This window comes from Rosa chinensis, chromosome 7 (genome assembly GCF_002994745.2).
Source record: "Rosa chinensis cultivar Old Blush chromosome 7, RchiOBHm-V2, whole genome shotgun sequence".
In the NCBI taxonomy this organism is placed as follows: Eukaryota; Viridiplantae; Streptophyta; class Magnoliopsida; order Rosales; family Rosaceae; genus Rosa; species Rosa chinensis.
In genome coordinates this window covers 19,838,107-19,850,798 of record NC_037094.1, presented here as the reverse complement: position 1 = coordinate 19,850,798, position 12,692 = coordinate 19,838,107, and the positions used below count along the sequence as shown (strand labels likewise).

At 35.4% G+C, this 12,692-nt stretch overlaps 1 protein-coding gene across 1 annotated transcript; it reads right to left on the bottom strand.

Annotated features, from left to right (window-relative positions):
• Positions 1 to 252: 252 nt before the first annotated feature.
• On the bottom strand, positions 253 to 5,308 carry LOC112175843 (NAC domain-containing protein 7). Its single transcript, XM_024313592.2, has 4 exons — positions 4,538 to 5,308; positions 2,447 to 2,617; positions 2,067 to 2,338; positions 253 to 1,446 (listed from the first exon to the last, which is right to left on the bottom strand). Exons 2-4 carry the CDS (start codon positions 2,604 to 2,606, stop codon positions 748 to 750), a joined length of 1,131 nt encoding a protein of 376 aa, XP_024169360.1. The 5' UTR covers positions 2,607 to 2,617; positions 4,538 to 5,308; the 3' UTR covers positions 253 to 747.
• Between the last annotated feature and the right edge of the window lie 7,384 nt (positions 5,309 to 12,692).

Below are 12,692 nucleotides of genomic sequence, written 5' to 3'. Positions count from 1 at the left end.
ATATTCATTGATTTCTCATTCATTCGTGCAAACTAAATGGCAGCTCCCATATGATCTCATTCAAAGATATATGATGCAAAAGTCAGGCATTTGCCAATTTTTAACATGCCACGTACAAATAAACAAAGTATACAGTCTTTTAAGAACTGCATATACTCCTCAATTGACAACTGATCATAAGGTATCACCATGCTCTTTCATGCACAATTAGTAGATTTCATAGATATAGGAATTGCAATAATACTTCATATGCATAATAACACACATCTGACAAAGTAGGGTAAGGGATTCACTGATCATAAACATTTGTTTTTTTTTTCCCTTTTCTTTTTTCTTTGCAAAATACTTCGATCATAAACCTTTTCATGAAACAGAATACAATTAACAATGCAAAATAAAGCAAATTACATTCAACAAGTTTCTCCCAGATAATTCAACCAGTACTTCTTAGCCACTCCAGTCCATGTACGTATATAGTCCTCTTGATCGACTAAGTTATTTTTTTATTAAAAATAATTCGGTACTCTAACAAGCTGCAGCTGCATTAGCTAATAGTATATATATTGATGATTAATAAAAAGGGCACAAAAGTCGAATAGGTAATATAGTAATACCATTCTGTTTACCCTATGTACAGCAACGATCAATATATTCCTTTAAAGTACTGTACCTCCTATGATTATAATAGGTAATTAGTATCATGTATGCACTACTTACTGTAGTAATATATGTTCTTAATGCTTAGTTTCACTTCCACAGATCAATTTGGCAACTTGATGTGGATGTTGAGGCGGCATAGTCCTGTCCAATATTATTTTCTGGCCTCTTGGATTCGTTGGCTCCCATATTCATATGTACTTCATCACCCACAGGATCAAATACTGCTTCATTTGAGTAATTTGTTGTTGTTTCCTTGGAAGCTTCTTGCTGGTCATGGCTGAGCTGTGATGCAACAAATTTGTCTAGAACTCGCCAATCTGTCAGTTGATCATCAAGACTGTTGTCATTATAAAGTAGTGGTGAGGAGTTGATCATGAGATTCTGTTGATTCATCTGCTGCAATTGCTCATCTGGCCTGAATGTCGAAGATGGCATTACATGGCATCCATTGTTCCTATGATGATCATAAGTGCCATATTGAGAAACCTTGGGGCTTTCTAATTGAGGGAGCTGTAGAAAAGAATCAGGATGGGGAGGCACAGGCATAGCATTGTACTGCAAATGATGATCAAGTTCTTGTTTGCAGTTGGAGTAAAGCTGGTGATGATATGATGATGATGATGATGTTGTATAAGCAGGGTGAGGAATCATATTTGTCCTTGGAGAATCAAGTTCGGGCATGAATGAGGAGCCTTGGTCATACCAACATGGTGACTCATAATCACCCATTCTCCTTACTGTTGCCAATCGTTTCTTGAAAACCCTACACACAACCCATCCTTCTTCCTGCAATTTTATATGGACAGTTATAGTTAATTAACACCAAAATTTCACTTTAGAAGTAACTTCACTTTTGGTATGAACAAAGAGACATAACTCTAGGTAAATAAAACATATAATTTGGGCGTCGGGTGGTATTTGGTATTCTATGATGTCAAACTGTCAATAGTCCAAACTGACAGTTTCTCAACTTAATATTAAGTAAGATGCAATGCACAAAAAGGATTACATCCAAATGTGGGCTGCCTGGAGAAGGCGAAAATCGATTCCATGACCTCTGTTTTTTGTTATGCATATGTAGCATTCTAACAAAATTGCTCAAAACCTAGAGTCTTCTGATTAAATGTGTTTAATCAAGTATTCTGCAATCATATAGGCCTAATTTCTTGTGTGATGAGAAGTATTCCATACGTACGGTGGATCTGGTATGTATCTTATATTTTGATTAACTCAATGTGGTAAACCTCTTGTTGAATTATATGTGAATGAAAGTGGAGAGGTTCAATCGCGCTATATATATGCCTATTTTAGAAACTTGTCCAACAAATTTAACAGAAAATTTACAGCTTAAAAGCTAGAGCGTGAAGAAATTGTTGTAGAGTGAGGAGAGATATAAAAATACTTGCCTGAGGAGGGCCATTTTCATTAGTTTCAAGTCGATACTCGTGCATGATCCAATCTGACTTCTGTCCATTTGGAGCACGTCCTTTGTAAAACACCAGAGTCTTTCTCATGCCAACAAGGTTGTGCCTAATGTAAATAGCTTTATCTCTTCCAGTTGCTTTCCAAAACCCAGCTTTTGTTGCCCTATTTGTGCGAGTTCCTGTAGGGTACTTTTTATCTTTGTGGCTGAAAAAGTACCATTCATTCTGATCTTCAGTCCCTATTTTGCACAATTCTGTCCAATTGAACAACTACTGTCAGTGCACACTCGGAAGATATCAATCAAAGTCTTTTTTACTCAATTTAATCAATTACTTGATCAACAAGTTTGATGAATTTCTACCTTGAAGATCCCATGGCTCAATCTTATAAAGATCAACATCTCTGATGACATCAAGGTCGATCTTCTTTGAAGCAATCTTCTTTCTAAGATAATAATCAACAAGTTCTTCATCTGTAGGGTGGAATCTAAAGCCCGGGGGTACATGTGAAAAGGTATTCATGTTCTTCAAACCTGCACATATTTTACAAGAATAATTAAACATCAGTATGTAGAAAATTTACGGATTCCATAAATATGCATGAGAAAGACCAATAGGAAATGCCATATAAGAGTTTGGGGGGACTTTTAAAAATCACAATTACTGCAGTCGACAATACAACATGTCAAGAACGAACAATGCAATACCTTGTGTGTGAACCAATAGGAAACTGTTTAATTATTGATACTGGAAACTTATGTCAAAAGTAATGGAGCAGCTACAACAGTTTATAGCTTTTCCGTGAGTATGTGAGGAGAAACTCTATAGGGCATGAAGAAATCTAATAAGAAATAGGAATCGGCATAAATCTAAAAGTTACCTAAACTGAAAGGGGATGATTTGATCAAGGGCATAAAGTTTATTTTCTTATTCTTGCCAGATTTCCTTAGATTCTTTACTAGATTTTATTACAAGGAAAACTGAACTACACCTATACGAGTCTACGGAACAATTAATGCTTATATTATTGGAGATTATGAGCACCATGAAGGAGAAAACTTACTGAAATTCAAGAAATTTCTAGAATTCAAGAACATATCATTGACATGATTCGAAAGGAACCATAATTAAACCATCCAAGACACCAAATTTCTAAATTAGGACCTTTTTCTTACCTTTCTAAGGATAACTAAGGTTACCTTACCTTATTTGAATCGTGAATAAGATGAATGACTGTACAGTACTGATGATGTTATGACTTCATGAATCTACTTACGTATGAAAACTTATAATTTAACATTTTAAAAAGAAAACCTATATATATTAAATTTTCCTAGTCATTCAAACCTGGATGATTAACATTTTCAAAGATTTCAGATTTCTATAAATGTGACTGGAAGAAACTCAGGCATCTTATGGGATATTAGCGAAAAAGCAATAAGAAAAATCCGATCAATTTTTGTGGGGTGACCAAAAGTTGTCTCTAGATTGAATTGCATAATTTGAAATGGGGGCAAAGTATAATCATATATACTAAACGAACTCGGCTATCTATACATATTAATTATTGTCTACACCATTTGAAACAACAAACAATTTGCATGATGTTCCATACTAGATTTTAGTGATACAGATAAGGTTATAGTAAAGGCATACATATATGTTGCTCCTCAATCGACCAAACCAAGACACTTTAAACCCGTACCAGAAACACACGAAACAAACAATCAAATCCTGATGATTCAAAGATATCTAGGGAAGTCCTTACATAATTCTCAGATATATTTACTGGTAAGCTCATTTGCTGATAGTACTCAAGAACAATCAAAGACGATGCAGCAAGTTACTACATAACCAAAAACAAAATGATTATGCTTGTAGGACTCATCTAAATGATTTTGCTTTTCTTTTCTTTCTTTTTTTTGTAACCATAGTATGACATTATTTACATGTTGGACATAAAGTACAAGTATAGCTATCTAGATCCATGCGTATAAAAAGGATATGGTATGGTGAGTGTAGTGCTAAATTGTTGATTTTTATGAAGAAAAAAGGAGATTTTTTTTTTGTCACTGCTTGGGTAAACCAAAATTACTATATTCCATGGAAGATGAATTTTCAACCAAAGGAAAAAATGCAGAAGATGAACTAATTGTAAGAATAACCGTGCGTTTTTTCCACATGAAATCATGAAGAAGTAAAAAATCGATCGGTTGGTCAAGCAATTCCATAACAAGAAAAGATCCTAGCTTCAACAAATTTTAGCATTCACTTAGCTATATGATCAATCCATATCCTGTGAGGCCACACAGATCGGGAAACTAACAAAGAATATAAAGCAAACCCAAAAGAGAGAAAAAGAGAAGAAGAAGACGATGATGATAATTAATGATAATGAAGCAGACGAAGAAGAAGGGGAAGAGGAAGAAGAAGAGAGAAGAGATAATAACAACCTTCGCTAAATTTGCTGCAGTACAGATCTGGTTGAACCAAAACCTCGTGTCCACCAATCAGCCTCGAGATATAAGATCGAGAGCTAGGTGTGCTGAGCTTTCGTCACTCTTACTTTTTGTTGGTAAAATCCCACTGAGAAAGCAGACAAAACAGAAGAAGCACAGAAAGAAAGAGAGAAACACAAACAGACAAGCAAACAAGAAGGCCAACAGAAGACCTCGGGAATTGAGGTGATCTCCTCCTCAACTGATGTACTCTCTGTCTTAAGAACTGTCTTGTCACAATAGAGAGAAAGAGATCAGATCCCGAGGACTGGAAAAGAAGGCAAGGAAACTAGGAAAGTGAATTCGGAAAAGGGAAAAGGAAAGCTAAGAATGGTAAAATAGAGAAGAGGTTGAGTTAAATTACAAGAGCAAACACAACACAACAGAAGAAAACAAAACACATGCCCTAATTATAATCCATCCCTCTCATATATACTGATCGATTACATTAGTTTCTTTCTCTCTCCTCTATCTTTTCAGCGGGCTTGATTGCTGCAAAAGCTTCAAGCTTAGAAAAAGGGAGGCGCTCAAATGGCTCACTGAGAGAGAACGAAGGAGGAAAGAGAAGAAGTGTATAACCTCCACAGCCACCCACCAGCTACTGATGGAGACCAGAAGAGAAGGCTTCAGCTTCTTAATGAGGCTTTCTCTCTCTGAGAGCGAATGAAAAAGATTGGACGGTGAGATCGAGATGGTGAGATCGTTTTGGTTTTCTCTCTTAAATATCTTAAACGACAATGAAGGACAAGGGATAAATCTATTAAAGGAGAGTGTGTTAAAGAAATTAATCGATGTATGATGATGACTATTACAATTATAAATATATAGCTAGATTTGTAATCAATGGAAAGGATATTTTTGATAGTGGTGACCTTGACCTCTCTCTCTCTCTCTACCTGAGGTGGCGGTGAACATTCTCCCGCCCAAAAAGTTATCCCTGCCCTAGCTTACTTAGCCCATCGCTTTCAGCTAGTCCTTCTATATACTACTGTTCCATCAATTTGAGAGTTGAGGCTACACCGCGTGTTGTGCACGCCCAGATTAATTATAATAGGACAAAAATATGATTATCTAGCCACCCCTTCTAGATGCTAGCTGCAATTTGAGACTTCTATGAATTTAAGATTTAAAATCAGAGATTTCCTCTAAAAAGATGAGATATGGTACTTATGTCTCTGTTGTTTTAGATTGTTGTTCAATTTTTTTTCGGATACAAATTTTAAATTCTAAATCCTCGCCTCAGAAGTTCGCAACATTAAACACGTATCATATTGAGGATTTGTTGACCGCTTTAGTATTAATTGTTCGTACTATGTCCAAAACGATATTATCTCTATTTATTTAAGATTATTCTTTATTTTTCTTTCTAGTATGAATTTTAAATACCAAATCCTCAACTCAAAAGCTCGCATTGTTTAATTTACACGTATTAGATCAAGGATCTGTTGGTTGTTTTAGTATTAAATGTCCGAATGACCGTTGTTTCTTCTCCTCATGTCATTTTTCGGCTTGTGTAGGAAGATATTATCGGAGATATGATTTTCCATGCTCCCTTTCCACCATTCATACCATCAAGCTAATATCACAGCCTATTGTTTCGGTATTAGTTGTATTTATGTTCAAAATGATATTGTTTTAAGGGCTGAAAGGTTCACTATTTGAATTTCATACTATACTTCCATGTTTGAGTAACAATGTACCATAATTTTAAACACAAACCTAATAACAACAATAGGGAAGATCAACTGCAACTCCAAATCCAATCTTTAACCCTCGTAACACCATTTTTTTTTTTTCTTTTGAGGGGCTCGTAACACCATTTTTTTTTAAAGTAACACCATATTAGCACCCAAATAACTAACAAACAACCCTACTAACGAACCTTATAGAAACATGCTATACACGATTATTTATATGTTGCTCTTTTATATTATTATACCTTTTGTGACCAACCATTACCAACACCTTACTTTAATAGAGTTGTCATAAGAGAAACACAAACACCCAACTCGATAGAGTTGCACTCCAAACCCTAAACCAAACTAGCTCAATCGAGCCCGTAGCAATGAACAAAACAAATTAATCCCAAAAAGTGCATATAAACAATGCAACAAATTCAAGAAAGAAAACCTTAAATTAATAGAATTTTTATTATCCTATTCCTCACCAGCAATTGCACGCGGGCTCTGGTTGGTTGGTCCGCAATAGTCTATGTTTGTATTTCCATTCCCTTGGTGACCTGGACCCCACAACCGACCCTAGACAATACGGACAGCGACGCCTCTCCTCTCATCGGCTCGGCTCAAGCCGGTCGATCGAGCCAGGTGAGACAGTGCGACATTGAGAGTCAGGTCGTTTCGCTGTGTGTGTTTCCGTGCCCCTGTGCTGGTGGAGAGTGGGGCCCAGGGACAACGGAATGATGGCCGGGACTGGGTTACGTGGCGGCTGATGGTCCGGCGTGGGCTTGTCCAAGAGATCATTAGGCTCACGATTTCCGTGCAGGCCGGTTTGTGCTTGTGGGGCCCGTCCCGTAATCCCGTTATGAGCTCGACTTAAGGGTCCCACGCTCGGCCATCTTTTTTGTAGGAGAAGCTTACGCTTTGCCTACTTACACATGTACCGGTTTCCGTTTGAGAATGACTGGTACAATTTACAAAGCGTTTATCTTTCTTACTTTGCTAAGTTGTCCATCATCAACCTTCTCAAAATGGAAAAGTAGTAATAGAATTACTCTGTAAATAGAAAGAGAATGAGATCAATTATTATTCATACTCCTTTTTGAGTTTAAAACTTTAAATTAAATCGCAAAAGGAATTGTGAAGTAATTTTAAGAGAAAAATGAGCGTGAATATTACATTTTTTGTATGTATTCAATTTCTTAGTTGTCTAAAGCATTTTCACTATCAGTTCTTATTTAGCCATTCTTCAAAGAGAATCGATTGCATTACAATGCAATCAGTAGGACGCCGTGACATTGTAAGCAGCGCAAGAGAATACATATAAAAGTTTAATGGATAGATTACATGTGTCGAATTGGGAAGAAAAAAAATGATGTACCAAAAATCTTTGAAAACCCTAATTTGAATTAAACTATGTGATCAAGCATGTCTAGAATCGAATTAAAACTCTTGGGAAAATGAGAATATCCAAAAGATTAAAATTTATAAAAAAAAAAAAAAAGACTCGTATTGGGATTAATTATCAAAATACCAATATATAAGTTGAGATGCTCGAGATTCAATGGAAGTTGTAAAGTAGAGATAATTGGTATTTCAGTTCATAGAAAAAATATTGTGTATTTGATATGTACCGGCTATTGTTCTACTTGAATAGTATTATGTTAGAAACTAAATTCGTATGTTACCGAGTTTGTATGTGATGACAAAAGTTCAAAGTTCATTTGTGTGAACTTAAAATTTAAAGTTTTAACATAACAAGAATAAATGACATTTGAAGTGAATTTAAAGTTTTAAGATAATAAGAATAAATGCCATTTGAAGAAAATGATACATTGCGTTAATATGCATCGTAATCAACTATTCAATGCATTTATTCTCCTCCAATAATTTTTTTTCAGAAATTAGGATGAATTTTCTTAAGTTTACTAATTATTTTATATTAAATTTAGGCAAACCCACCATCGTTTTTTGTTATTTTTTCCCGTCTATCGGGGCGGTGCATTGCCTTTGGGTTTTGGGGTCTTTAGGGTAAAGGAAATAAATATGTTAAATGTGATATAATAGTTGAATAAGCGTGTTTCGCTGTAACAAGCTAGTAAAGAAAGAAGTGAAGCTAAAGTCTCACACGTGATCCCAGTGTCACTTAGGACCCATGCTTACGTGGAGTTGAGTATGGTTTCAAGTTTAAACTCCTATTCGATCAAAAGGGTTTCATTGCTAGCTCTTCCATATCGATAATGATAAGTCTATCTAAGCTTAATTGAGTTAATGGCACCAAACACCAATAACCATAAGACAAGGTATAGTTGCATGCACTAAAAAACTCAATGATAAACACAGTGATGCACTTAATTGTTGATTTCAATTGCAATAATCAATCGAAAGCATTACTTTAATATTGATAATTAGGAGTTTTGGTGCAACATATATTAATCCTTGTTGATGATGTGTAATTGATAGAAGAGTGACGCCATTACAATGGCTCCCATTGAATGAACAAGTTGTTTTGGGATGGCAATAGTCTTATTCGATCGCCCTCTTCAACTTCCTAAACTTGAAATGGCTAAACTTTCCTTCTAAGCTTTTTACAAGTTACCAAAACAGATAGCATGCATGTATGAGTAAACCGGCCAATAGAGAGCTTGTAGTAAGTGAAATGGACATTGTACGTTGGACCTGAGACCAATTTCGATCGTTTGTCCAAATGTATTTGTACAAATTTTGGAAAACAATAGCAATCTGCTATTACCATAATCATCTGTTTATGCATCTATTAATTACTAACAGAATTATCATGATTTTGATAAAAATGATTGATTATTCGTTAAAAAAATTATTAATGAAGCATGCATTATGTCATAATTGAATGTAAGCTGTGAAAAATGAAAATTAGTGTCGGTAACTTGTGGCCTGTTGGTTATTTGGAGTGACCGACATTGTGGAGGCTATAAGTTTAAATCTTAATGGCATATAATATTATGGATTAATTTCAGTTTACTCCCCTGAGGTTTGGGGGTGTCATCATTTCACCCCCGGACTCTCAATTTCACTTTTTTACCCCCTTAACTTTCCAATTTTTGTCTTCCGTGCCCAATGTCTCATTTTCGGTCCAAATTGGACGTTAAGTCCAATAATGGGGCCCACTTTGAGGGCTAAAATGGTTATTTCAAGACTAATTCAGTTTACCCTCCTGAGGTTTGGGGGTGTCATCATTTCACCCCCCGACTCTCAATTTCATTTTTTACCTCCTAAGCTTTCCAATTTTTGTCTTTCGTGCCCAATCTCTGATGCTCCGTCCAAATTAAGGACTAAAGAATGGAAAAAAATCACTGAAATATCTGCGAAATTTTCTAAATATTGCGATATTTCCCGAAATCATCGACATTAATGATAATTTAGCGAAATTCCAAACAAAATGGAGCCCACGCGCATAGAATTTCTTACATTCTAGAGCCTTGCCACTGACATTTGAAATTGTAAACAAAATACAACCACAGGCAGTCAAGAAGTTTCGAACCTTGATTGCTCATGGAGAATCAAAGGGACTTGTCCACTGCCGCTGCAATAATAGCTTTTGCTAATATATTGTACATTTTATTATATATATATATATATATATATATATATATATATATATATATATATATAGACACACATAATAGCTTAAGTAATATATATTACTTCAAAGTCTGGAAATTAAGAGAAATATCTAATCAATAACCAATTTACAATAATTTTTTTTTTACCAACAATTCTCAATCTAAAATAATTTTTGTTACTTTGAAAATAAGAATATTTTCATCACACAATTCATCTTCTGTAGCTACATGCTTCACACTAAATATATCTCTTATACTCTTATTTACTGAAAATTAGGTCTACTATTATTTAATATTACTAAGTGTTTGGTTTATATACTCTCTTTATTGAATTGAATTAATCATACCTACTTTTCCATCTAGTATAAAAAAATATTAAGAGTATTGAGTTAAATTTTATGAAATGCCAGCATACACTAATTCATCTTAAATTACTATAAGTCAATATGTTATAATTTTTATTCAACATTTTCTTTTGAAATATAGTAGATAATTGATTAAATAAACATTTTCAAAAGTCTTATTTAAAATTTTCTTGTTTTTATCTAAATTTCCATCATTTTTCTCTAATATTTATCGATATCGATATTTCCGTCAAAATTTTCATGTTTCGGACTATCGATATATCCTCGATATTCGATATTTTAGTCATTGGTCCAAATTGGACGTTAAATCCGAACTTTGATGGCTAAAATGATCATTTCTTCGTCCAAATCCGACGTTAAATCCCAAATCCCAAAACCTTACCATAGGGACGTTGGGGAGGACGGGACAAAACATTTGGCGTTGTGATAGAGAGATGGATTTAACGCAGAGAGAGAAGGGAGAAACACCGGTAAAAAAGTGAAATTGAGAGTCGGGGGGAGGGAGGGGGTGTGAAATGATGACACCCCCAAACCTCAGGGGGGTAAACTGAAATTAATCATATTTTTTTTCCTTGAAATGACCATTTTAGCCCTCAAAATGGGCCCCATAATCGAACTTAACGTCCAATTTGAACGGAAAATGAGACATTGGGCAGGAAGACAAAAATTAGAAAGTTCAGGGGGTAAAAAAGTGAAATTGAGAGTTAAGGGGGTGAAATGATGACACCCCTAAACCTCAGGGGCGTAAATTGAAATTAATCATAATATTATAATGCATGGTATGAGGAAAAAATTGTAATTTTTATTCAAAAAAAGAAAAAGATAATGAATATAAGTGTTCTTTCATACTAATGTGGATGCAAGCTTGGTTGTTCATAGATGCGTTAATGACCGTCATAAGAAGATGTAGATAGTAGAGGCGCACGGACTAGGGTTAGGTTTTTTTTTTTTTTTTTCTTCAAAAACTTATCCATTAATGACATCATGCATTCTTCATAGTAATATTATTATTGTGTCTGGGCGGTACGTATTCCAAATAGGGCTGTCAATTCCGAACCCGCATGATTAAAAAGCGGGTCGGCTGCGGGTCAACCCATCATGACCCATTTAATAAACAGGTCGGCCGCGGGTCAACCTACCAACACGAAGTGAACCCGTATAACCCGATTATAGTATACTTATTCTTGAAATTTTAGACGTTGGGAGTATTTGATCCTACGATTGGACAATTTGAAATATTTTGCTTCATCATTATTAGATTTAATTATTTATGAATTATATATAATATTTATATTCTTCGTCTTATGGATTTTTTTATTGAATTTGATCAATTTATGCATTTTTTTAGTTAAATGGGTCGCAGTGTTAACCCTTAAATAAGTCATTTTGTCCAACACGACACAAACTTTTTATTAAATGGGTTAAGTGGGTTAGAAATGGGTAACCCGTTTAATAAATAGGTTGGGTTTGTGTTTAAATTTTCGACACGATTATTAAATGTTATGACACGACAAATACTTTGACCTGACATGAACTCAACCCGACACGACCCATTGACGGCCCTAATTCCAAGAGGAGACCCGCTATCCACCAAATCACTTTCCAAATTTCTATCCCTGATAATGAAGAGAAAACCCAAGAAAGGAAGCTGGAGCCCTAGACTGTGATGTTTTTGATCCCTCTTAATCGGTTATGTTGGAAACCCAAAGGCCATGTTTGGTTGGTGGAAAGGAAAGGAATCACTTTCCTTTCCTTTGGGAAAGTGTTTCCCGAGGGGGGGGGGAGGGAACCAATTTCCTCCACTTTTTCCTTTCCTTTGGGAAAGTGTTTCCCTTCATTGGCTGTCCCAAACGCAGGAAAGTACTTTCCTTTCCCAATGCCCACTTTCCGGGAAACAAACATGGCCAAAGTGGAAGATGCCTCCCAGACTGATGAAATAGGTTTCTAGTGTTGAGAATGTATAGATCCCACATGGGAAAAATGAGACTTTGTCTATGGATTTTAAGAGTTTGGGCAACTTCATTCATTGCCAATTGATTTTAGATGTGAACTTTAGATTACTATACGCTTCTAATCACTTGACAACAATCCCAATTGCTCGTTGGGACAGAAAACCGTACGTATCAACTCAACTGAATTTGGATCCAAAACGCTAGGGATCGATGTTGCCACAATATCCCCCTAACTCTAGTAAGCCACAACCCTAGCTCGCCGGCGCATTAGAGACTTTCAGACAAGTTTGGTCAGTGTACAATTGCTAATTATAGTTAATTACTAGTGGCGGAGTGGTACCAAGACGTCGCAGAATGTGAAAGGAACCTTATTAGAAGTTTAATTGCGTGACATTAGTTAATGACTGAACCTTAATTTCTTTTTGTTGCTTTCTAGTACACTTACCAACATGATTAGCAAAAGTTTAAGAGAGCAAATGGGAAGCTGAAAGCCAACAAATGGTGGGGGCTTGGTT

Excerpts from the sequence above, each read along its gene's own strand:
- LOC112175843 (XM_024313592.2), bottom strand. The coding sequence starts at position 2,606 with ATGAATACCTTTTCACATGTACCCCCGGGCTTTAGATTCCACCCTACA. Across the intron at positions 2,339-2,446 it reads TGAGCCATGGGATCTTCAAG|AATTGTGCAAAATAGGGACT; the intron begins GTAGAAATTCAT and ends TCAATTGGACAG. Across the intron at positions 1,447-2,066 it reads ATGAAAATGGCCCTCCTCAG|GAAGAAGGATGGGTTGTGTG; the intron begins GCAAGTATTTTT and ends ATAAAATTGCAG.